At 42.8% G+C, this 27,067-nt stretch overlaps 1 protein-coding gene across 1 annotated transcript in view; it reads left to right on the top strand.

Annotated features, from left to right (window-relative positions):
• Nucleotides 1-26,783, top strand: part of SEMA3D (semaphorin 3D) — a 155,161-nt gene extending 128,378 nt beyond the window's left edge. Inside the window, exons 12-18 of the mRNA XM_004582271.2 lie at nucleotides 3,987-4,209; nucleotides 6,479-6,567; nucleotides 8,654-8,695; nucleotides 11,292-11,449; nucleotides 13,048-13,112; nucleotides 18,101-18,240; nucleotides 26,323-26,783. Of these exons, the coding sequence (XP_004582328.2) occupies nucleotides 3,987-4,209; nucleotides 6,479-6,567; nucleotides 8,654-8,695; nucleotides 11,292-11,449; nucleotides 13,048-13,112; nucleotides 18,101-18,240; nucleotides 26,323-26,748 (1,143 nt within the window). The 3' untranslated portion in view covers nucleotides 26,749-26,783. The remainder of the gene's footprint in view (nucleotides 1-3,986; nucleotides 4,210-6,478; nucleotides 6,568-8,653; nucleotides 8,696-11,291; nucleotides 11,450-13,047; nucleotides 13,113-18,100; nucleotides 18,241-26,322) is intronic.
• Nucleotides 26,784-27,067: the final 284 nt, after the last annotated feature.

The following is a 27,067-nucleotide window of genomic DNA, read 5'->3' as shown; positions in this document are numbered from 1 at the left end:
GCCAGTCATGTCTCTCGCTCCTTCCCTCCCACCCATGTGTCTCTGATGAAGAATTTCAGCTTTATTTTTCTTCCTAATATGTATTCACTGCATGTCCTTCCACTTAGTGGATAGCAAACAATTGCTTAGTTACCACTTCTGTAAATGGCTGAGTGTCTAGGCTAGTTCTCCTTCTAAGAGCTTTGGTTTCTAGAAGGAAGTGCAGGCAAGGTTAGAATCTAGGCACTTGGAACTTGGACTCCAAGTTCCAAACTGTGAGGACAAGGGGCTGGGGCAGCAGGGGGTTGGCTGGAGGGGGAGTCGGGTGGAGTCATGGATTGTCCCTGTCCCCCTCAACACCCACGCGTGCTGTTTCTTGGACACCCAACCCACCTCACCTTTTCAATGGTCTATATGGTTTCTTTCCAGAGAGCATGCAGACTCTAGCCTGCTGGATGTGCTTAGGGCTTGTTCTGCCTTTCTGATACAGACATCCCCCCTGGAAGCAGAGTTTCTTAAAAGAACAGGGAGAGACGGATGGCTCAGTCTCTTCACTGTACTCCTGGTCTTTCTGCCTTTGCTGTAGAACCCGGGGTGCTTCCTGGCTCCTGTCTGCCGTAGGCTGCCTTCGATGTAGGAGCAGTGCGATCAGATGGTACCTATTAAAACTGCAATTTTTTTTTTACATTATAAAGCAAAGTCAGACTTCCTTTACATATTCCATTTATTTTTCCCAGTTTGCAAAAATGAAAGCCTTTTTCAGCCTCCCCCGTGCCCTGGCTCCCCTCGCATTAGTCATTGCTCTGCTTTGTTTAAAAAGAAACCCCAGCCTAGAGCGACCAGCCCACAGCAGCAGCGAGAAAACTTTAACAGCTGTCTGGTGCCTTGCCAGGGGGCAAAGCTCTCTCACTGGATAAAAACCATTTTTCTCTTCTTATCCATTGCTTCCCACTCTGCTCCTAAAGGCCTTATGCCAACACGCAGGCCTGCCAAGCACAACACGGAGCCCTGTGCGCCCGCCGCCGCGCAGGCGCGAGCTGGGCGCTGCCGGGCTGCCCTGCTCTCCTCCCTTCACTCCAGGGGCCGTGCGTGGCTCCGACTCCTGCCTGCTCTCAGTTTAAACCCAGGCTTTATTGCAGCAGCAAATGGAGACCTGGGATTGCTTCCAACTTACGTCCTGTGCTCGCAGGAGCCAAGGTGGTAGAAAGTAGGCGGCTTGGAAGGCTGAGGGCAGGAGCCAGTGAACTCTGCAGTCAGGTGTGGACTGTAACACAGCTGGAAAGCCAGGGGAAAGCTAAGTGGATTTTGGACCCGTTGAAGTACAGCTGCACTGATAAAGTTTTCTAGGGATTTTTTTTGGGGGGGAAGAAAATCAATAATGAAATAAGACCATTTGCTGTAGGTGTAGTTTTCCCCTAACCCCCTATTTTGCCCATTGCTGCTTTTGGTGCCTGGCATTGCAGGAATTTTTAGCTCAGTGTGCTGTGCACATAAATGATACCGAAGTCAAAATTCCGCTGGATCAAATGTACTGAAAGATCAAGACCAGGCTCCTACTGCCCTGTCTTAAACTTCAGGGAGGCGCTCTGCCGGATCACTTTCATTAGTGCAAACAGAGTGGAGACGGGACCTGAGAGACTGGGCATGGCAAGAGCGGATAAAGACCTCCTGCAAACAGCGGCGGCACGCGGGGAGGCAAGCTGCCCGCTGCAAGTGTGCTGCCCGAGAGGCAACAGAAACCAGGCTCTGCTGATTTTTCTGAGATTTTATTACCTTTAAATCGCTTTGTGCAGACTAACACAGAGGAAGCCCGCCACATTTACTCTTCCTAAATGCTCGTGGCTTAGCTGCGTTCTCCTGTGTCCACGTTGCTAAGGACGCCAAGCTCTGCCGTCACACATTGAGCTTTGGAGGTCACAGTATTATTTATTTGGAAATTTTGACTACTGTGTAATGACAGCTACAAAATCCAAAAGACGTTTTTCCCTCTTCTGTTAGAGGACTTTCAAAAACCCAATGTGGAGAAAGCCTTACTTCTGCTTTGATTTTCATGCTAGACCAACCACAAACTGCAAGCCTGCTCCGCCTGGCCTCTGGCAGAGCCTCAGCCGCGCGGCCCTCGCTGGACAGAGCCTGTCTCCTTTGCGCCCCACACCCAGTTGGCGTCTGTGCTTCATCTGGTTCCCGGAGGCTCCTCCCGTGGTCAGGTTGACGGATCCCACTTGTCTGAGGGCTTAGCCTCAGGAACAGTGATGGAGCAGGCGCGCTTTGCTCTTTGGACCCATTTCCTGCGAAGAATATGCTGAGTGGATAATATTTAAGAACATGTCTCATCTCTTTCATACAGACCTGATACAAACATAACAGATTTTTTAAAAAGGAAGTGTATTTCCTGATACTAGATATGCCAACTTTGTGTCAAAGACAAAGTTTCTTGTGGTTGTGTGTGTGGACTGTTGCTGCCTGCCCGCTGCGCCTTCCCGTGCCTCCGGTGCGGGAATGGTCCTGGTGCGGCAGCTGGGGCCGCACGCGCCGCAGCCTCCGGGCCCTCCGCCCCTCCGCCATGAGCCTGTGCATTATTGGGGCTGAGAACTCTGCTCTGGGAAGCCGAACATGATTTTAATTAGCGCCTTGTACACATGGCTCAGTTCAATGGAGACTGTTTCCAACTTGTTGGAGAAGACTAAACTAGTAGAAAGGCAGCATGCTGTCACCAGGTTTCCCTCCTGTACCCATTTTCTTCTCTGCTCTTTAACTTTTTAAAAACCCCTTTGATATCAAGACAATGTATTTTCCATAGTTCATGGATACAGTTCAAAGAAGAAAATTCTACTTCTCTCCCCGCCCCTTCTCTGCCAGCTTTTCCTTCCTTCCTTCCTTCCTTCCTTCCTTCCTTCCTTCCTTCCTTCCTTCCTTCCTTCCTTCCTTCCTTCCTTCCTTCCTTCCTTTATTTCTTTCCAAAGTCATAGCATCATACTGCTCCATAATCGCAGGCTTCATTTACCATAATCATAATCTTCACCAAGAAGAGTGCAGCAGGGTTACAGATCTGCAGCCAGCAAGCCGCAGAAGATCTCCAGGCCTGTGCATTTTCATTCTATATTAACTGTCATGCAAACATATGATATTTGTCTTTCTGGGATTTTCTGAAAATATGGTATGCTTCATGAATTTCCCCAGGAGCCTGTTAAAGATTTGAGTTGGACAGAAGTGTCATAACTGGGATAACTTCCTAAATGACAATAGATCGAATATATTGTATTTAGGATATAGGAGAGGAGCTATTTTCTGGAGAAAGTTGTAAAATGATTCCTTTAGTTTTGGATGAGAACACATCTTGGCATTTATAGCAGTTTGAACTTCTAATGTTGGCCACAAGGGGGCAGGGTATGCTAGCTATTGGTGTGAGGACCCAGTCACAAGGGAAACAGGCGTGGAACACACCCCAGGCCTTCTTCACACAGCCTTTGGGGAAAGTGCTGTTGAATTATTCACAAGGTAATCTTCAGGCTAGTTGTAAAAACACTTGATAATTTCCGCTACAGAGTTACTGAGCTGCTTTTGAAAGTGATTTTTTTTGTGATCTGTTGATTGCTTCCTTTTGATTTTTAATAAACACAGTTTAAGTTGAAATCTTAAATTTACTCAAAGGAAATAAAGAAAAAAAAACCCACTGGTTTCCCATATGTTCTCATATTTATACATCAAGTTTTTTTTAAAACCAGTTGCAAAAATCACATTTTATTTATCAGGAATTTCAACTTTTCTTCCCTAGCAATGATAATGAGAAGTATTAAAAAGGGTTCGTTGTGTAAACTTCAGAGGAAAAAAGTTTAAAAAGTAATTTAGAATATTTGGTGGTGATGCAGGAGTCTACCTGTACATGCTTACTGTTCTCTGTGTCTGTCCTTTTACTGTGCTCGGCAGTGACCCCTTCGTTACTGAGTTAGCCGTAAGCTGCTCAGGTGGACGTGTGAGGTCTTTATTTGCTCCGCTTTGCTTTGCAGTGTCCAAGCAAAACCTACGACCCGCTGATTAAGTCCACCCGGGACTTCCCGGATGACGTCATCAGCTTCATCAAGCGGCATCCTGTGATGTATAAGTCGGTGTACCCTGTGGCAGGTGCACCGACCTTCAAGCGGATCAATGTGGATTACAGGCTGACACAAGTGGTGGTGGACCACGTGGTCGCAGAAGACGGCCAGTATGATGTCATGTTCCTCGGGACAGGTAAGCTCCAGCTGGGCTGGGCGTGCTGTCCCGGTAGGACTTCCTTGTGGAAGAACATGGAAACATCCAACATATGCATTGTCAATGTCAAGATGAGTTATCATCAGCCAGGTCCTACTCGTATCCCTTAAAGCCGTACAGCACACACTTACAGGATAGCCCTAAGTGTCTGTGGGCGTGTGTGCACCCAGGAATGTGCAGGTTGCAGCGTGCCTGCGTGCACAGTCGGTACTCAGTACATGTTTGGTCACTGATGGGAGCAAGGTGAAGCAGTTTCCTCATTGTCATATCGCCATGTATCCGCTAACGAGAGTCCCTTCACCAATTTGCAGAACCGCTGGTGTGCTGGGCTGAAGCTAATCTGTCAGAATCATGAAGCAATGAGTGCTACATGGACACACATTTTCTTATTATTGTATCATGCAGATTTTCATTGGAGGCCATTTGATTTCTTGTCTGTCATCTCAGTGCTTACGAATATTTATTTTTGCAGAAAGACAAATATCGATTATTTGAGAAGTCTCAAAAATAATAGATGATAGGGCCTGGCGGCGTGGCCTAGCAGCTAAAGTCCTTGCCTTGAATGCCCCGGGATCCCATATGGGCACTGGTTCTAATCCCAGCAGCTCCACTTCCCATCCAGCTCCCTGCTTGTGGCCTGGGAAAGCAGTCGAGAATGGCCCAAGGCCTTGGGACCCTGCACCCATGTGGGAGACCTGGAGGAGGTTCCTGGCTCCTGGCTTCAGATCGGCGCAGCACTGGCTGTTGTAGTCACTTGGGGAGTGGATTGTCAGATGGAAGATTTTGCTCTCTGTTTCTCCTCCTCTCTGTATATCTGACTTTGTAGTAAAAATAAATAAATCTTTTAAAAAAATAATAGATGATAGAAACATTATCTATCAACCCCATGAGAATTCTGGTGGCTGAGAGAACAGATGTCATTAAACCCAAAGCCCAGCATTGGGGTCAAGCTTTGGCTCTGTAGGTGACACGTTTCATAAAGAAACAGACACAAATGGAGTCTTAGGAAATGGATGTTCTTATTGGAATAGATATTAGTATGAGAGAAGAACAGTTTTGGAACAATTGATAAAAACGCTCTGCTCTGTGTGTGTTCGGTTTCTGGGCAGTGGGTGTGAGGGCAGAGGCACTTGGAGCATGAGTTGTCAGACCCGAGCTTGCTGCACGTGGTGGTGCTGTGACGCGGAGAATGCAGAGCCAGGTCTTGGGTGGGCACTGCAGGTGTTGGGGTGGGCACCTCTTACTGCTTCCCCTGCTTTTGCTTCATCCTTGGTCGAGTCTCGCTGCTGGAAGCATCAGCTGCCACTAGGTGGCACTGCCTAGCTGTCCCGCGCATTTCCAGTGGCTTTCTGTCTTGGCGTTTGGAGATGTCCATCTAGTGTTTTTGAAAGATTTCAGAATCCTTAAAAAAAAAAATAAAATGGAATAATCCTGACACGTTCATGCAAACAGGATCATTAATATATATGTTACTCAAACTCCATTATTCAGAAGTTTAGAACATACCTGCTTTGTTTGAATTAATTTCATTTTCCCTTTTTTCCAAAGTGTTCTTTTGATTGTATTTCTTGTGGAACTTCAGTATTAGATGAAATATGATACCTTTCTTCAAATGTTAATTTTTGCTTGAATCATCAAATGCAAATATAATTTAAGTTGAGCTAAAATGATTTGAAACAAACTTCCCTTGTTAGCCCTTTGATAATGATTCTGAAGGTAGAAGAAATTTCAATTTGAATCATGATTTCTCTCACATAGTCAGTTTCAGTGATTTCTGTCCACGTGTAAACATTGTTAAAATTATATATATATAATATATAATATAATATAATATGTAATATATATAAATTTTATGGTGACATGGATATAAGTACTGAGTAAACATATATTATGACAAAGACGCAAAGAGGGCTCCTTTTAATGTATTTCAACTTTTTCATTTAGATTAAACAACCTGTTCCCCTTCTGTTATGTTAGCCAGTATTTAAATTGGGCAAATAGATTCCTCTTGTTAAGAGTATACTCCAGATATGTGTTATTTAATATTCCTTTACCCGTGTGCCTTCTGTTGGGAGGGAGCCGAGCTGTTTCCAGAGAGTGTCATCCCACTCATTGAGCTTCCCTCCTACCTGTCTTATTCCACCCGACTTTTCCTGTCGCAACAGCCAGCCTTGGGGAAGGGCCTGGGAGCATGCGTGCGGCCCGTGCAGCAGGGCAGAGCAGGATCATGGGCTGTGTCTCGTTTCAGACATTGGCACTGTCCTCAAGGTCGTCAGCATTTCCAAGGAGAAGTGGAACGTGGAGGAGGTGGTGCTGGAGGAGCTGCAGGTGTTCAAGGTGAGCAGCCCAGCGGGGGAGCGCGGTGAGCAAGGTCACCCTCCTTGCCGACACACAGCTTCATTCAAAACTTCATCGTTTCTCCCCAGGGAATTCTGGACATTAGCTCTTTTGTTTTTCTTTCCCCTAAGCATTGGAGAAAGCTTTATAAGTGACCAAGAGCTGGCCTCACCTGCCGCTGTTGACTGCCCTGAGCTCAGAGCCTGTGGGATCAGCTCTTACAACCACATCCTCTAAGCGTAGTCGGACAAACTGCCAGTCAGTGAAGGCCTGGGGCTTCTCTCGCTATGCAGATGCTTCTTCACTTGATTAATTTTACCTGTCAGTGGTTTCCTGATTGGATTTCAGAAAACAGGGTGTATCAATCTTGTGTTCCTGCATTCCTGAAAAGAATTTTTTTTTAAAGTGTGCTTAATTTGAAGTTTCCTTGAATGCTAGATTATCTTTGCCCATCCGAGATGGTAAAAGCCTCATTCTCCAGCTTTAGAATACATTTGAACTTTAATGCTAAGGTTTTTCGGTATGTGTGCATCCAACAAAATTTAATTGGACACTATTTCCCGAAAAGCAATAAAGCATTTTTTAGGCACACCTTTAAAAAAGGCTATGTTTTGTTGAGATAGCTTCTTAACACAGACTGCTTCCATGTTGACACCACTGCCTTGAGGGAGAACAGAGTACTCCAGTATGAGAAGCTCAGGGTGCTTAGGGCCCCGGTCCCATAGGGCCCCTGGACTGTGTGTCTACCATAGCCAAGTCCCGGGTGGTTCCTAAGGGCAAAGCCATTGTCCAATGCAGGTCTGCAGGTGTTTTCTCCCTGGCCCTGGAGTCCAAGCAACGCACACTGGCATGGCAGAACCAGCCTTTTCCTGCAGCTGTTGAACTTCGTCCCAGAACAGTGGTTTGAATCTCGCCTTAAATGGGGATTAAACAATAGTTCTGTTTCATTCTTTAGTTTTGTTTTCTTTGCCTTTCTATTTTTCAACAGCTCTATACCTACATAGTTGCTGTAGAATATGTATATTTACTTCCTGAAGTGTGGCATGTTTTGCCATATGGATGTATTTTTTTATTCATAATTTTACTAAATTATTGGATAGAACTTTATCACTTAATTTGGGGGGGGGAGGCATTCAGCCTTGTAGTGAAAAGGTCCTAATCGCACAGTGTCCTGGGTCAGTTCCAGGCTCCGGCTTTGCTGCAGCCCTGGGGACAGTCCAGCGGCTGGAGGAGCTGCGTCCTTCTGCCGGGGTTGAGCCTCATGCAGCTCCTGCCCCGCCAGCCGTTGCAGCCTTTGAAGAGTAAACTAGCAGATGGGAGCTCTCTTTGTCTCTGTCTCTCTTTCCCTGTCAAATAAATAAGACATTTAAAATTTGTTTCATTCATACATTTCATCTGCATCTTTGAAATTTGCTACTGTACACATTAAGAGGTGGATGAAATTTTTAAATACTCCCTGTCATTTTTAGTTTGAGATCTTTCGTGTTCAGCCATCTCAATTTTCTCTGGCGTGTCTAGAGTCATACTTTTGTGAATAGCACTGGCCCTTGCTGATGTCGTGAGATGTCACGCACTGAGAGCCTGCAGTGAGATGTCACGCACTGAGAGCCTGCAGTGTTCCGCAAAGAATGTGCTTTTCCACAGGAGCGCTCACTGTGTAACTTCTCAGAACTCTGCTACTTGAGCAAGTTTTTGGAACACTTGTCTAAGTAAGAGCAGAAAGAGGTAATAAATAATTACGTAGATGTTCTTGTCAACACTGCTTTGAATTATACGGAGGCAGTTAAGATAAGAAGACTTACAAGGAGATAACTTGGGGAACTGGGAACCATTTTCAGTGTAGTGTTTCCTCGTATTTAGGTGGGTTTTCTTTAAGAAGATATACTTCAAAGAAACTATTTTTATCATCGCTATTAGGGAATAAACACTATGCATTTGGAAGAAAATAGAAGTAAGACTGTTTTCTCCTCCTTGTGATAGAGCTTGCATGTTGACTGCAGCAAGCTTCCACGTGAGAGAGGTGACATGTTGGCTACTGTCAGCCTCTAAGTGATGCTCTTCACTGACGTTTGCCTTCTGTTTCCAGCACCCGTCGGCCATCTTGAGCATGGAGCTGTCTCTCAAACAGGTACTTTTAACTTTCTGTCTGAAAAATAACCGTAATAGCAACAAATTGCTTCTGCTAATGAAAATTAATTGAAAAGATCTATTGGATTGTAAGATAAGTTGTAAATAATGTAAAAACAGATAGTTTATTTTTCTTATAATACAGGAGAGATCATGATGTCAGTCTTATCAAGGCTTCATTAATTAGTCAACATGCCCTTTCCCTTCTTTAAATTTCAAAATTGAGCTCATTGTTTTTTTTTTTTTTTCTGGTACATGAAGATGATGCCTTGCAAAACTCCATGATAGTTATGTAGAATATTAACCCCAACCTTTGATTTTTTTTAATATTTCATTTTATTTATTTGAAATACAGAGTTATAGAAGGAGACGGGGGTGGGAGAGAGAGCAAGAGAGATGAGAGAGGGTAATCTTCCATCTCCATTTGTTGGGTCACTCACCAAATGCCCACAAATGCCAGGGTTGAGCCTGCGGAAGCAAGGAGTCAAGCCTCTCAGGCTCTCCCTCGTGCACGTGGGGACTCAAGCACTTGGGCTGTTGTCTGCTGTTTTTCCAGGTGCATTAGTCAAAAGCTAGATTAGAAAAGCAACAGTTGGGACTTGAACTGGAACCTGTGTGGGATACTGATGTTGAAATTAGTAGTCTTATCTACTACCCACAACAACAGCCCAAAGGGTTTAATTAGGTATCAGGAACTAGAACACGGATTTTGGTGACCCATAGCCCAGCAATCAGCCTTCAGCAATATCCATTCAGTAACTAACTCTTTTAAACAGTTTCTTGAAGAGTAAAGTTAGAAAAACAATACCTACTCTTAAGCTAGATGTAAGCTTGGGTAGGGTGCTGCATGCAAAGATCTAAGCAGATAGATACATTATAAGCAGGTTGAATCAGAGGATCATGTGCCCAGTGGCAGGAGAGAACAGTGACCCGACTGAGCAGAGTGAGAGACCATCGCCTGGCCCGCTGTGTGCTGTGTGCCCAGGGGGAGGGAGGCCGGAGTGCATCTGCAGAAGTAACGCCAGAACCAGACTGCGTGCGTCCTGCTGTGTCCTCTTGAGCAGTCTGACATGTTAGTGTAAAGACAGTGGAAACCATGAAAGAGCTCAAACACAGTGGTGTCGTGGTAAGAGTTTTCCTTCAGAAAGATCAGTTGGCTGTGTGGGTGGCAGCATGGAAGATGGATAGGGTCATGGGGTAGGGGTTGGGGCTGCTGAGAAGCCAGACTGAAGTCAGCGGAAACAGGACACTTAGAAATGATCCAGGAAAGAGATGATAAGGGGCAAATCAAAGGCAGTGGCCTTGCCCAGGGAGGGGAGGAAGTGGATTAGCAAGTTCTGTGTGGGGCAGCTGAGGGCACAGGGAGAAGACTGGGAAGCACGGAGCAGATTTCTCACTGGGGGAGTCGAGTCTGATGGGGCAGGGGAGGGTTAGGAGGATCCGTGGGTTCTCGCTTTCCCAAGATGCCTCTGAGTTTTTGAGCAACATAAGGTAGAGAAGAGGGGAACCCAACGTTTAATTTAAGAAAGAACCCACAAAGAAGACAGACTGCGGAACTAGAAGGGGAGGAACAAGCGAAAGTGAAGTTACGGAGAGAAAGTGTAACTCATCAGTGTCTGTGTGTGAATTTAAGTCACATTCTAAACCATTGTACTCCACAACCGGTGAATCTTATCTTACAGTTGAAATAGGTAACAGAGGTGTTAGACAAGCTCATGTAGGTTGAAAAAAAGTGTGTGGAGTGTTTTCAAAAATTTCATGGAAAATTCGTATCATAAAAGGATTGACCGGGTTTCAAAAATTTGTGCAGCAAAATAAACATTTCCTTCCATTTTCCACAAACTTGTTGATGTATCCTTGGTTGTTGTTTATGCCAGTATCTTTTTCTGTGATATTTTTCCTTTGTTTAAAACATATGTGGTCCACTCGGATTGATTGTGGATTCACTGCAGGCAATGGTATTGCTTCTACACCTGCATCCTCCCTGCCCCCCATCACGGGCACACACACTCGAAGGCGTACACATGGCAGGCAGTATGGAATGCAGTTTTGTTTGCTGGATTTTTCAGAACCCTTCAGCTTTTTACTTGGGATCTTTCATTGCTCGGAGCTGCTCCATGCTTCCCCTTGGAAGTCCAATTGTTTCAGGGATTGGTGCTTCATTAGCAGATAAAACTGCTGACTGGAAACAGAAGAGTTTTTCCAGTTTGTTGCAGCCCTGTCACATAAGGTGCTGAGAAAGGCCATCCATTTTGCTATAGCATCTGCATCTGATACAATCTACCAAATATATGTTCTGTGCTATGGAGTCAGGATTTGGCATCTGAATTCCTCAGTCTAGCAGCTGGTCCTTGACCTTAAATTACTGCCATGCTTGCACTAGCTTTATAGAATTCTGTCTATTTCAGTATTTCTCACCTCACACCAGCATCCTCCTAGGGGTCGGAGAGGTTGTTCTTCCCTATGTTTGTTGTTGCACAAGAGCTGAGCATGGCCGGGTGCCCGAGATTCAGCCGTTGTGTGGAATTTAAGAGAGGGAGCTTCTTCAGACCAGCCTGAGTGATGTTTCTAATCCGTTGGCTTTGCTTGGTTTGCAGCAACAGTTGTACATTGGTTCCCGGGATGGCTTTGTGCGGCTCTCCCTACACAGGTGCGGCACCTATGGAAAAGCTTGTGCAGACTGCTGTCTGGCCAGAGACCCCTACTGTGCCTGGGACGGAAGTGCGTGCTCGCGGTACGCACCCACCTCAAAGAGGTAACTCCTCCCCTCGGAGCCTCGCAGCACCACTTACGAGAAACGGCGTTGTCATCAAAGTTTTGTTTTATTGTGGTCATTATTTCCAGGATAATGTAAAGACATTATTTATTGTTGAAGGCCTATTTTTGTCTCCATATAAAATATCAGCAACTTGTAGGTGTTGCTAAAACATGTTTCATTTTTTAAACACAATTGCCTGGAAACATGTTAGTCTTGCTTGACCCTCATACGTGTATTTCCACTTGAATTTTCACTAATTTGTAAAATTCTGTATTTTATAGATCACACATCAAATATGTTGCAAATATTGCTCAAAATTAGGAAATATCTCAAATTCCATGAAATTTATGAATTAAGTGTCAGGCAGGTAAATGTGAGTTACAAGTTCAAAGGTAAAACATCGCTGGCATTTTCTTTTAATTTTTGCCCAAGAACAGACTGATCGGTATGGGTCTGGGGGGAGTACTTTTTAAGAAGCTAAAAAAACAAGAGTGCTCAGGTTAATAAACCTTCAGTTTGATGCATTAACCCCGTTGCTGAGGAAGCCAAGGTTAAGAAATCATTCTTGCCCTTAGGTACTTCGTCCATCACAGTCTTTCTTATGCTTCCCCAAACCGCTGTCTGTGATGTTGCGGACATGTCCTGTCCCTTGCCTGCATGCTGTCTGTGTGGGCTGGACGATGTGCGTGACGAGCAAGTCTCTTGCATGGTGGTGATCCAGTCAGTGTTGCTTCAGGGATGTGCTAGATGTTGAAGAAAGTTAATTACTACTTTTGTGATCCTGGAAGTGGCAACAAAATGTAGACGAAGCCAATGAAAATATAGTGAAAGAATATAAGACATGCTTAGCTTTGCTGCATCAAAGTTTGTTTGTTTTTCCCTATAGAAATGTTTTTCTTAAGAAAAATGTGTGACATCTTATGAAATCTTAATATTAATTTTTAATTACTGCTACTACTATCATTACCAGAAAAGGCAATATAAATTGTGCTCTGTCATTTCAAATGTGTCCTTCTGTGAAAGCCTTTCCAAATATCCCTGGGAAATGGAATTACAAGATAAGTTTATTTTGGTGCAGAAATTCCAAAAATACATGCATTGCTTTTTTATAATACGCATCTTCCTGAACGGTCTTCATTATTCCAGATTCTGTTTATCATGTAACCAGATCTGCGGCAACCTTTCCCTGGTAGGGTGGTTTGTCGGATTAGCTGCACTTTCTCCTAAGGACGCAACTAGAGGTCTTCCGACATTACTTTCGCTACTGATTGAGAAGTACGATTAGTTCTCCCCATTTTTGATATAGAGACAATCTGGATTATAGTTTTCTTCAACCGATCCTGCAAATTTCCCAAATCAGAGAAAAGAATAGTAACTAACTAAGATTTAGGCCAGTTTGTAGCTAAAACAAAATTTTTTCTGTTAGGATTCAAGTGCAACCGGCGTTTAGCAGTAGATTCATTGGTATTTTGAACTGCATTTCAATCAAGCAATGAGGCAAGCGTACATCTGTCTTTAGCTGGTGTAAGATGAAGCTGTTCCATATTCTGATGATCATACTGGAAATTCTGATGAGTTTAATCCCCTTTCCCTAGGCGAGCTAGACGCCAGGATGTGAAGTATGGCGACCCCATCACCCAGTGTTGGGATATAGAAGACAGTAAGTACAGGCCGAACACGCTTTTCCTTGCATTTAAAATGTTTAGCCTGCTCTTTGTGTGTCTTTTTATTATGTGAGTGAAAACATCTATGAAATAGGGAGATTTCACTGTTGTGATGCACATGTTCTTGGAAGGCAATGGGAAACTTTATAAATCAACACTCTGCCTAAGTGAGTGATCCTTCATTATACTGTGATTTGTTTCATATGTCTTTTAAAATTCCTATACCATAGCTTTTGTTTCTTTTTTACTGCCTTATCCATCCTTGTAAAGTTTAAAAACTGCAAGTAGAGATAAAATAGATTATAGCCAAAAACATTTGGACATTTAGAGTAAACTCAAAGAGACCTCCCAGAGAAGTCTGATAAACGTGTTGGTACTTATTGGACACAAGTTTTACGTGGCCTCTACTTCATGTTCACTTATTAATTTATGTATTCCTTCTATCAGTAAATATTTACTAAGTTATTTCCTTGTGCATACATACAATTGTCCTGGGTAAAACATGACACAGAGAAGCCCTGTTGGAGAGCTGATGGCTCTTTGGGGAGAGGTGAGAGGGCCCAGTTAGCGATATGGGAGTTTAGCAGAAAGAGAGCTCGCAGGAGGCTCTATTTAAAAAAGGAATAGTGTAAAATAAGCAGAAGAAGGGGACAGTGTGAGAACAGGGAGAGAGTTGGCAGGGCTCTGTCCTCAGCACACAGCACACACCAACACACCCCCACACGGTCACGAAACTAGAAAGTCCCGCTCTGTGTCACACCAGTAGTAACTGCCACACCAGGGATGAAGATAACCCACATTTTCTGGTGGCCTCACAGTGCTTCCTTGATCTACAAGTAGAAAAAATATGTTAAACTCCATGTTCTTTTGAAGAGTAGTCTCTGGCCCATCCCATTGCAGTATGTGGTTAGCTCCGTGGGACCCGTTTTTGCTGTAGTGGTCACCCCTGGCTGCGGCCCAGGCTCTGTCTCACACGTGCATGTGAAGATCCACCAGTAAACAAAAGAAGTATACCTTCATGAAACGTATGTTCAAGTGCATTGTAGGGGAGGGAGCAGGCAAGAAGCATAACAAAGTGAAATAAATATCAAATCATGAAGGCTCTGCTGGTGGACAGTGTTACCGAGGGCCTGGGACGTGGCTTCGGCCGCAGCTAGCCGCGGTGCTGGACGTTGTTGCAGCTCTGGCTGTGGTGAGCCAAAGCCTGCTGCCGCTGCTGGCACTGCTGCTGGCACCCGCGTCCAGAGCTCCCCAAATGAAGCCCCGAGAGTCGAACTTCGATGCAAATGCACAAAGGCAGTCTATTCGAGCTAGCTCGGTCCCGGGGCGAGACGCAGACGCAGAGAATTGCAGGGTTTTATACAGTTAACCAGCCAACCAGAATTACAGTTTTTATGACCTCATTTACATAAAACCTTATCTCTGCAACAAACTATTGGTCACTATTACTCTAACATTCACGACCTTATTTGCATAGAGGCAAGGGCTATGGGGACACTCTTCAAATGAGCAAGTTTTATCTTTTTTTTTTTAAGATTTATTTTATTTTTATGGCAAAATCAGATATACAGAGAGGAGAGACAGAGAGGACCATCTTCCTTCCCATGATTCACTCCCCAAGTGAGTGCAACGGCCGGTGCTGCGCCAATCTGAAGCCAGGAGCCAGGAACTTCTTCCAGATCTCCCACGCAGGTGCAGAGTTCCAAAGCTTTGGGCCATCCTCAACCACTTCCCCAGGCCACAGGCAGGTAGCTGGATGGGAAGCAGGGCTGCCGGGATTAGAACCGGCACCCATATGGGATCCCGGTGCGTTCAAGGCGAGGACCTCAGCCACTAGGCCATGCTGCTGGGGAAGTTTTATCTAAAAGGCACACCATGGGTCTTTGCCTTGAGGAACGCTCTGTGATCGGGACTTGTCAAATGCAGACTACTAGGCCTGTGAGCTCCCTCACACAACTCCTTAGCTAAGCAGGCAAATGGAAGTTAGAAAAGCAAACTCTATTGCAGTTGGCAATGAGCAAAGGGCAAAGGTTTGGGATTCTGAATCTGAGGTTCCTTGGCAAATGTTACAGTGTTACAGACACGTCTGCTGCCCGAGACACACACAAATGTCTCCAGCTCATCACAGCCCTTGTTTGCTGTAACCTGTTACTGTCTTCCTGTTCTCCATCTGGGCTCTATCCAGTGCATCCTAGTCAAAGTTACTGGCGGTTTTCTTCTTGCCGAATATGATGGACAATTATTGGTGCCTGTTTTTATTTAGTTTCTAATGAAATGTTTTCTTCTCTTGAGTTGCATTCAGGGGTGTGCCGGAGCCACTTCCCATGGTTTGCAGAACCATTTGCTTAGGACTTAAGTATTGGGTAAGATAGTATTAAACTCCTGGTAGTGTCATCAGGAAGTCAGTGTTTTGTTTTGAGAGAGGTCATCCTGTGCACTTCTGCTGCTGTGGCACCACGTTATTGCATGCCATGCACCCTGTGCCTTCTAGATTCTTTTTAAAGATGTAATTATTTTGGGCCCGGCGTGATAGCATGGTGGTTAAAGTCCTCGCGTTGCATGCCTCGGATCCCATAGGGTCTCCAGTTCTAGTCCCGGCAGCCCCACTTCCCATCCAGCTCCCTGCTTGTCACCTGGGAAAGCAGTCGAGGACGGCCCAGAGCTTTGGGACCCTGTACCTGTGTGGGAGACCCAGAAGAAGCTCCTGGCTCCCGGCTTTGGATTGACTCAGCTCCAGCCGTTGCTCTCGCTTGGGGAGTGAATCATCGGGAGGAAGAGCTTCCTCTCTGTCTCTCCTCCTCCGTGTATATCTGACTTTCCAATAAAAATAAAATAAATCTTTAAAAAATGTAGTTATTTAATTTTATTTGCAAGACAGACTTTGATCTAGGCCTCCCAGAAGGGTGCTGCAGCCCAGGGACTAACCTCTCGTCTGCTGCCACCCCGGGTATTGCCAGGGGAACACGACCCAGGTGTGGGAAGCCGGTGCCCAGGGGCAGCCCAACCACTGTACCAAGCCCTCGCCTCACGGATACTTTTTAAAAATAAAAAATAATTGTGACATGTATAGATAAGTCACTGAAATGGGAGAATCTACATGCGGAGTATCAGTTGTCAGACTTAAAGATGCAAGGTTTACACAGTAGGGCAGCTACAGTGCTATGGAAGGAAAGAGGGTGCATTCGGACAGCACCCCCTTAGAGTCGAGAGGAAACAGCCCGAATCTCGTCTACCATAGAGGTGTGCTGCACAGTATCAGGTAACCCAGGTCCAAGGTCCTTGTTTCTGTTCCTTGCTCATTTGCTCAGTGCAGTCATACTGGATTTTATATCATAAGGATATAAAATCAAGAGGGTACATAAATGTCAAGCAGACCTAGTCTTACACTCAATGATATGTATCGTATATATGTCTAACAAAATATTCCACCTATTTTACCGTGAAAAGTTCTTTTTATTTTATTCTGGAATGTTAAAATATGCCAACTTGTTTTACATTTAATGAGGATCTGTTCTATCTTAAAACACCAGTGTTTGTATATTTAAAGTGTTTAAAATTAGGTCATCCATAATGATGTATGTGTTATGTTGTATACATGTATTGCAGTATATACAAAACGCATATATGCAGATATACACTTTTAAAAATTTAAAAGAAACTTTACTCAAAAGTGGAACATAATTGGAAGCAAAGCAAATTCATTTTCAGCCTAATATCGTGATGAATTTAGTTCATAATCTATTTTTACTGCTGTAAGAAGTGAGTTCATACAATCAGCTCAGTCATGATTCTGTTTTTCACTGATTCCACTGATTAATCTTTTACTAAGTTGACCAGTTCTCGGGTGCAGCTGGTCCAACGGAGCTGATGCATGTCTCTCTCTGTCACAATTGACACTAGTGATCTTTTTGTGCATTTTGAAATTTATTAACTTCAAAACCAAAGATTTAACTGTTGAACTGGTGGTGATAGTCAACAAATGGCAAGTTTTTAAGTAGAATCCATGCTTTTTGAAGGCTAGTTGGATAAATTCATAGTGATGGCAGTGTACCTCATGTGTTGTTGGTACAGGAAATAAAAACCAACTTAAAAGGAGGTTTGCAAACAAATCTGTCGTGTGTACCTGCGTCTCTCTCGTGTTTCAGGATTCATTGAAGTTCCGTACTGCCTAGTCTCAGGTCATCTGTAGAATTGAGATATCTGAATATCTGATGAAAAAGTGCATGTTTGTACCAGGATGAGTGACTGTTGTGTTTTATTTGATCCATTGTGAGCTGCAGATATTATACCACACCTGGGACACAGCCTTTGGCTGCTCCGGATGGAATGCGCTTCTGACGGTGCCTTGTGCCTTGATTTACGGAGCAAGGTGTCTGCAGCACCACTCTTTAAGATCCCTTTAACCATCTCGTGGGAAACGCGGGCTGGCCTAAATAATCTCCGAATAAAAGAGAGAAGGTGTGGTGGATGGATGGATAGGGCGGTTTACTATCAGCAAGGTGGACCACTATCACTTGGTTGACATCACAGCTTCGAAGTGTTTTCTGGTTAACTCTGTGAACCAGTTCATGACCGACTTTCTCCTTGAAAGCAAAAGCAGCTGCTCTTTCAGAACTGCCTACAGAGTTGACCGTGCTTCATAAAAACAAAGAAATAAAAGCCTTAAAACACGCAAAACGCTTAATCAACTTAAAGGAAGTCCATGTTTACAGTTAGATCTTGTGAATTATTTTTAAGAAACCAATTGTAGATAGTTAACATAGTGATGAAAGACTGAAATAATACAATACAGGTAGACAGCTTTAAAAATCTACCTATTGGGTAATCTCTGACTCTTAAGTAACAATATTATTACATGAATTTCCTTTCTCTTTAATAATGTGTGCGATTCCTTCCCCATAGCATCTGTTCTAAATCAGGCTATTTTCCCCTTGCTTTTAAAACCAGGTCAAGGTTAATCTCCTATTCCATGTTTGCTTTCCAGGCATTAGTCATGAAACTGCTGATGAAAAGGTGATTTTTGGCATTGAATTTAATTCAACTTTTCTGGAATGTATACCTAAATCCCAACAAGCATCCATTAAGTGGTATATCCAGCGGTCAGGAGACGAGCATCGAGAGGAGGTAAGCCCTCAAGGAATATCCACCTGAGAGAATGTTAAACTTAAGTCTGGGTTTTGGTGATGAGGGATGCTCAACTTCTAATAGTATATGATGCTATCATTATTCTTTGATAAAAAGGAAATAATAATTTATGCTCATGAGCACCAAAATTCATTTGAGATAAGAATAGGCCAATTTAATATGAATGTCTTAAAAAATGGATCTGAGTATTTCTCAAACAAATTGGATGAATTTTTTTTCAAAATTTTAAGTTCTCATGGAACCACATTTTTAAGAACAGTTTCCTAATCAGGAGAAGCATAATAACTTTCTCCGCAGAGTATCCAAATGGCAAAATTTTAACTCACATTATATTCAATTTAGGCTTTAAAATAAGGCATGCTGGTTTATATTTAAAATATTGGACACACACAGATGTTAATACAAAGAGAACAGATGTCATGTGGCTCATAGATAGAATCATAAGAATATGTTAATACTTCTAAGAATCTTTTGAGGTTTCCCTTCTTTTTCCTTCACTTTTCCCTTAATTTTAATGATAACATTTTAAACTTACTCTATGCCCACAGTTTAATCTCTACTGAATCAAGAATTAAACAACGAAGAAATAGAGCACTGTTCGATAAGAGTATAAACAAGGGCTGTAAACTATAATTACATTATGTTAGTTTCACTCATGAATATTAAGTATTTGTTATTCGATACATTCTGGCTACTGTTGGTCAGAGAAGGCATGTGGCTTTTGTGATTTTGTCTGGCCTACTTCACTAGATATCATGTCCTGCAGGAAACCAATTTTCTCGCTAATGGTAGGATTTTATTGTTTCTGTAAGACTGAAGAGTATTCCATTATGTATTATATACATTTTCTTTACCTAGTCATCAAATGATGGGCATCTGGGTTGGCTCAATATCTTAGCTATTGTGAATTGATCTGTTATAAGTCTGAAAGTACAGGTAACTCATAAATAGGCACATTTCATTTCCTTTGGATAAGTTCCTACAAGTGGAATGACTGGGTCATATGGTAGATCAATTTTTGGATTTCTGAAGACTCTCCTTATGTCTTTTGTAATGGTTGTACTGGTTTACATTCTTACAAATAGAATATTAAGGTACCCTTTTCTCCACATCCTTTCTGGTATTTGTTGTTTTTTGATTTTTGGGTGGTAGCCACACTTACTGGGGTGAGGTGAAAACTCACTGTGTTTTATTTGTGTTTTCCTTGTGGCCAGTAATCTACAGCATTTCTTCACTGGCCTGTTGGCCATTTGTATTTCATCGTTTGAATAGTGCCTGCTCAAATCCTTTGCTTCATTTTTAACTGGTTTGTTTTTTGTTGAGTTTCTTTAGTTCTGTATATATTGTGTCCATTAAACTTTTAACAGGTGTGTAGTGTGTGTATACTTCCTTCCATTCTGATGACTCCCTCTTCCAGGCTCTTGATGGTGGCCTGACCCTGTCTTGACTGTTGTGACCATTTGGAAAATTGAACCAGTGCATGAAAGATGTCTCTGTCTCCATTTCTTCCCTTTTCTTGGTTGCTCTGTCAAATAAATTTGTAAAAATTAATTAAGCAGAAAGAAAGCTACTGTGGACACCCTATGCTTTTAGCTTCTTCTTGTTTTTCTAACATACACATACACGATGAAAACATATTACGGACATCTGTGAGATACACAGCTGTAATATGTTACTGCTCTTAGTAATCTGAGAAATCCTAAATTGGTATTATCTGAATCTCATGGAATAAAATTTATTTATAGAGCTTGCAAAAGAGAAATGAGTGATGCTCAGAGCAAAGTTCTAAAATTCCAAGTATTAATGGTCAGAGCATGGGAATGGGTAATGAAAAGAACTCGCAGTTGAGAATTAGATGACTTAAGTTGAAACAAGGACCAGAGACCCTTGGTTTCATCTCGAAGTAAGTGGGTGCCAGAAGTTTCTAAAGTGAACAAAATAAATTTCAATGTTACTGTGAAGATGAGGAGGCAGAATTTCAAAGCAGAAGCTCTCACAACCGTGAAATACATTGTAAAGTTATGGAAATCCTGTGTCAGTGAGGCCATGTGGAATAGGAAATAGGGCTGTTCAGAATATGCTGATTCTGACTGTGGCCTGACTGCCAAGGAGTCCTGCACAGGTTGTAACTTCTCTAGCTCACCATTTCTTTGTCATGTAAGTAAGTGCACTAGATTTGTCTAAAACTCCAGCCCCATGACAAGTCTATAAACATTTAAAACAGTGAATGTAATCAGTCAAGCGTTACTATGGAATTGGAGAGCTCAACCCCAGGCAACCCTGCTCCCCTAGTGCTGACGCTCAGCAAAGTCTGGAGACATTTTGGCCATCACAGCTTTGTGGGTGGGTAGGTAAGTAGATTCTGCTGCTGGTAACTGGTTGGTAGAGGTCAGAGACAGAATTAAACACCACATAGCACTCAATCCCTCACAATGAAGAATTGCCTGGCCCCAGTGTCACTACTGCTGAGGTGGAGAAAACTTTAAATAGAGCAATGAAATTTTATCTTAAGCCATTGGTTTAGATAGAGTTCTACTGTTACATAAAGAAGTCAACCTCATTCTCTATGTAAAATTTGCTGTATCTATCATGATGTTGGCTGTTTACTTATTTACTACTAAGGGGAATGATTTTATTTTTATTATGGCTGATTTCTCTGATCTAGTGCTGTTTATTAATCATTACCAACACTGATAAATTATGAAATTATGCAGGTTTATGTTTATGTACTATTTTAAGGGTCCTGTTTTTACATACATGTATTTATATACATTTATATACATGTATTGGAATATTATCTGATAAAGAAGTAATCATTTAATTTCAAAATGTAAGACATTTACTTTTATCCTGGAAAAATTACAGGAGTGCTATCTGAGTTATTTCAATATAGATGATTTTTTAATGTACTTTGACGGCACTAAGCTAGAATTTTCAATTTTATACCTACTAATGATTGACAGTTGGTTCTAATTTAAAATAGTTCTTTAATACTTTTTTTTTCTCCCTGGTTATTTTCTTGACTTTTTCCCCTCAATGTGTTGCTCTGTTTAGGTTGGTCTCCCAGTTACAGAATCTGTCATTTGCCTGTAATCATTTGCGATCACTTATTTTGTTGTTCTGAAAGTGCTGCACATTGCTTTCATGTTCCTTTTAACAGTCTATCAGAGTCGTGATGGTACCATGCTCCATGAAACTCAATGGAGCAGAAATGGTGTATTGATTGAATTTTGCTGAAAAATATCTTGGTTATAATATTTCAAGTGGCATTTCCATCTGTCTTTGCAGAGGGGCAGTTCCCCATTGCCCAGGGCACACAGTGTTTCAGAGCTCATGAAAGGCCAGCATTGAGACTCCATGTGAAGTGTTTCCCAGCAGGATGCCTCCTGCACCTCACCCATGAGGTCATGGTCTGAAATCTTTCCTCCACTTCCAGCAAGCTGGAGGGAAGGACCATTATCCCCTGGGCATAGAGGCTGTCACCAGCTCACTTGCTGCCCAGAGAACATTTCCTTACTGGGCTGTTTCACAGTTGGGTGCTGCTGGGGAGGTCATGAGTCAGTCATCTGGTGACTTTCTTATAAAGCTATTCTCAAAATTGATGATGTTTATGCTGTAACCAGCGAGTTAATCGAGTCAATCGGGAGTCCCTGTGCTCCGATTGAACTTTTGAGATCTGAATGAATGAAATAGGCAATGCCTTATGGCATTTACTGAAACCAACTTTTCTCTGAGGATGTTAAGATTTCAAAATGTCTTCAAACATTTTCATTTTTCCATTGGTAGAACTTGTCCTTTTTACTATTAAAACAATACACATGGTTTTAGATTTACAGCAACCTATAAAGAAGAGCCCTGAGGACACAGGGTGTAGATGAGGTGGCTTACGTTTTGATGTCTGGCCCAGCTTTTTGCTCGCCAGCTGTGGGACTGCGAGCTTTTGCCTTTACCATTCAGTGTAACATACTTTCTCACCTCCCCCCATCTCGCTGTGATGCCGTGGATATTCGTGAGTATTCAATATCAATAGTTATTGTTCTCTCTTAAGAGAAAAGCAACACATTTTTCCATATCTAAAGCTCTTCTTGACTTTTCCAACTCTGCTTTTAGGACAAATTTGTAGAAATCACATTAAGTGAAATAAAGATACTCTTCTTTTAGTTTCTAGTTTATTACAAATTCCCCATCAAAATCACAGTTACAGTGTTCTGAATTCCTGAGGCAAAACTGTGCAGCATAATTTAAGAAAGTGCCTATTACTTTGATGAAGAATGAAGTGGTAATATTTGTTCTTTGAGGGGTATTATGTGAATGCAGCCTCTCTTGTTTCTTAGATGTTGAGTTCAGTTGTAGTTGGTGGATTGTAGTGCCTGCCATTTGCCTAGTTTGCACTGACAAGCTCATTTAAAAATGCTTTTTAACAAGCTATGTGTATAGCATTGACATTAATTTAATGTCACACACATTACAAGTATTTTTGTGTTATGGTTTTCTTAGTTTATGCTTCTAAAACTTCCTTTCTTTCAAACATTTTGTGTCTTACTTGGGAAAAATCTATTAGTTTAGAGCTCTGCAATTTCTTAGCTACTATTCGTAGAGAACTCATATATATATATATATATATATATATATATATATATATATATATATATATTTGTGTGTATATGTTCCACTTTTGGAATTTTCTAATATTAAATCTTTACATTTTACATTTACTCAAAAGTTAATTTAGTGCTTCTAATGCATAAATAGGATTTTTAAATAATATGGAGCTAAACACTTCAGCATTATTTTTAGTAAGTTTTTTTCTAATATTTTGCTGAAAACGTTCATTATTGATTTAGTGGTACATTAAGACATACCTTATATACAATATGTCAGTGTCTTCTGAGAAACTAAAAGCAACCATGCATACAAATGATTCAACTCTGACCTCTTTTCTCCCATGTTGAGTTAGAAAAGTTTCTAATTTCAATGTGCTTCATATTGAACACAGAAGAAATTTTAGCACTGTTTTATAGACATTTTTTTTTCGTGGTGGAGACTCTGTGCTTTAGGTAATCCTAATTTTCCCCCCAGTAGCATTTTCTGATCTTGGAGAAAGGAGATACTCTTGAACTCTCCCAAGACATATGCATTGCGTTAACCATGAAAGCACTGGCAGGTGAATGCTTTTGAAGATGAAGTCCCTGACCTTTACCTGCTATTTAGTACTTGAGTGGCCTCTGTTCCTTCAATGCTTCTCTTCTTGTTTAAAACAAATGGCCTTCCCTAAAGCTGTCCATTTAATAATGCCAAGTACATTATAGTCACCCACCTCAGGACAGTGAATAGTCAACCCACAGGCAAGCATGATTCTGAGTTGTAAGGTTGGGCCATCTTTACGTATCAGTCCTGAGGAAGTGTCTCTGGGTCTCGGTCCACGGCCGGGGTGACAGTACCCTGCACAGAGGAGAGGCTTTTCTAAAGTGACTGCGTTTCTGTTTCACTGTGGAGAGATGCGCCTCACATGTTCTAAATGAAAGCATGAGGAAGGATGAGAATGCAGAGTGTGAAAATGGTCAGCAAACTTAATATCTGGGCAAAGATCATTATCTCTAAATTGCAAAATTCCTGGGGAAAATATGGCAATTCAAAGCATTTTCTTACGGATTCTGTTTTACTGAAGGCATGCTTTTGTAATTTCAGGAGGTCAAAAAATTGGTTAAATATTCTAGTAGACATTAGGAAAATCCAGAAAGCCAAATATTTTTCAAAGCAACTTTTAGAATGTTTTAAACCTATAGGTCAAGCACCAAGAACCAAATTGAGCATTCCGTGAAAAAAGGGAAGGTGAAAGATCATGACTGAGTAATGAATTGCCAGGTGTTTATGAAATTCTGAGCCCTGTAGGGACGGAGCCGGAGTGAGCAGAGAGCGAGGGGAGGGACAAGACCTCTGGGCAAAAGAACATAAACAAGGATAGCCCAAATCATGACCCTGAGGTTGTCATTTCCCCTGCCGGAAGGTTAGAGTGAACAATGGAAGAGGAGCTGTGACAGGCTCTAGCAGCATGAAACGCGGTCCAGACGTCACCAAGGACAGCAGTTATGTGAAGAAAACCTAGCCCTGAACTGGGGCAGAAAGTGTCCACTTTGATCAGCATGCTGGCCGCCTCGGGCCGCTTCTGGCAGGAGAATTTCAGAGGTGGAAGCTTGAGAGCCTTACCTCCGAGGCACAATGGTGTTAGTCTGTGATGTGGCTCAGGCTGCCGCACCCTGGAATCTTCAAAGAGATTTATGCCTAATCCCCCCAATGCACCGTATGCCGCTCGGCCATCCTGGGAGATGGGAGGATGATGGGAAGATGAATGAGTCATGCTAGGAGGCCGGGCAGGTTCAGGCCAGGAAAGCAGTGCTTGGATGCCTGAGACCTACTGAAATCATTCTTAATGAAGTGTGTTTAAAGTGTAAAAAAAGAAAAACAAAGTGTGTTCAGTTTGAGAATACCATTTTCATGTAACGATTGGCCCTCCAGAAGTTCAGCAATTCAAATCAAAATATTCTATAGGCATGAGGAACCCCAGGAGTTGCCGAGAATGAATTCAAGGTCTGTATCTAGCACACCACTGTTTAAAGATGCCTCACCATTTGGAATAAGCCCATCAGGAAAGAAAACTGCACTGCATCCAGCTGACCAAAGGGACAGACAGACCCTTCCCTGTTGGTGTGGCCTCAGTGCCGGGCAGAGGCGGCCTGGAGCGCACGCTGCCCCATGCACTGGGCCTCTGAGCTGTGTGACCTGCAAGTGGCCTGCCGGAGAGCCCTGCCAGCTGCACTGCCCTGGCCCACCGGGTGGCCCACAGGGTGGCTCACTATAGACTTGCTAGTTAACTGGGCCCGATGCCAGCGATGTTTCTTTTCCTTTTCTCATATTTCCAGAGTCAGAGGGATTTTTTTCCCTACATATTTTCCACATAGAGATGCCGAATGTAGTCCACCCACTATGAATAAATTTAATTTAGCCTTCTTCTAGGCCTCCTTGATTTCCATCAGCTCAAAGTCCACCATGCAAGGACAGATGTGTAAACTGGGAAATTTTCCAGACGTCTTTGTTACTCTGTTGTGGTTCTGCCGAATGCCCAGCCTCTCAACATGCCGCATTGGCTAGGGCTGTGCTGTGGGTCAGCCTGCCTCCAGTGTGACTGGAGATCGTGTCCCTGTTCATACCAGTTTGTGGTCCAGGCAAGCTGATTATTTGAATACCATGCTTCAAAGACCAAAGAGCATCATGTTTCAGAGCTGATTCTTTCTGTTTCTTTTGCTTTCTCACACTTGGAATCAAACTGCCTTGTTACGCTATCCCGAGGTATGGCAAACATTTCCACAAATGACACAGTCTGATGTATCATATGTACTCTCAGTATCAAGATTCAATCCAAAGTCAAAAGGGAAATTCAGCTTTAAATGTTGCTAATCTGATGATGGTCCTGCTGTTACGGTGCTGGGTCGACGCCTTTCCACTTGGCTTTTAACAAGTCACTGCTTACGGGTTCCATCTGCCTTTCAGACCATGCATTTGGTGAAACCCAGAAAACAGAGACAGGTCCTTTGTTCTCTTCCCAGGTTCAGCTGATAGCATGCTCTAGTGCTCCTTTTGTGCACAATGACTGTGACTTTTGCATTCTGCCTCTGAAAACGCAATGTCGATCTGTGACCCTAGCATGCCAGTTAGTCACTGAAGCCTCTGCAATGAAGTTCAGAGTAGAGTCTCCTGTTTTCATCTTCACTTCTCAGCTTTTTCACTCTTCTCTGTGCACCGGGAGAAAAGTTAACTCTATCCTCAAGTCTAGGCTAAAAAGAAAAAATTGTAAAAAATTTTGTATGTGAAAAACCATGGTTTGGGACCATGACTGTCAATAGATTTGTTCGCCCTCTTCAACTATGGCTGACAATATAACGCTTGATGACAGAGAGACTTGGAATCTATCTCTCAGTTTCAGCTCAGCTCCGTGGCCTGTTTTTGTGTGCTTGTAGCTCTCTCTGTTTTTAATTTATTACCTCCATTTTTCCAATTCTGCAGTTGAAACCTGATGAAAGGATCATCAAAACGGAGTATGGGCTACTGATTCGAAGTCTGCAGAAGAAGGACTCTGGGATGTATTACTGCAAAGCTCAGGAACACACTTTCATCCACACCATAGTGAAACTGACTCTGAATGTCATTGAGAATGAACAGATGGAAAATACCCAGAGGGCAGAGCATGAGGAGGGGAAGGTCAAGGATCTGTTGGTTGAGTCACGGTTGAGATACAAAGACTACATCCAAATCCTTAGCAGCCCAAACTTCAGCCTCGACCAGTACTGCGAGCAGATGTGGCACCGGGAGAAGCGGAGGCAGCGGAACAAGGCCGTCCCCAAATGGAAGCACATGCAGGAAATGAGGAAGAAACGGAACCGAAGACATCACCGCGACCTGGACGAGCTTCCCAGGACTGTGGCCACCTAGCTTGCTGTTGAACTTCAAGAGTCGATTCTTTACCTGCACACGCACACTGTCTTCTGTTTTGTACTTCCCTTATACTAACTCTTCCATGCTTTCCAGGGAGTTTGGCTAAGGCACAAGAAGAATCATCTAAGACCGCATAGGGTGAATGTGGGAGAGTCAAGGTAACAGTTCATCTGAACCTGTTTTCCAACAACACAACATGCACCTGCAAAATGCTGGAATTCTCTTCAAAACAGGGACTTTGCATTTGTTAACGTTACAAGTTTTGAGTTTTTGAGTTAAGTGATGTACAGAGTGTACCTAAGCAACCCTCACATTT

The sequence above is a fragment of the Ochotona princeps genome, chromosome 20 (assembly GCF_030435755.1).
Source record: "Ochotona princeps isolate mOchPri1 chromosome 20, mOchPri1.hap1, whole genome shotgun sequence".
In the NCBI taxonomy this organism is placed as follows: Eukaryota; Metazoa; Chordata; class Mammalia; order Lagomorpha; family Ochotonidae; genus Ochotona; species Ochotona princeps.
The sequence above is the reverse complement of the archived record's forward strand: the minus strand, read 5'-3'. Positions and strand labels throughout refer to the sequence as shown.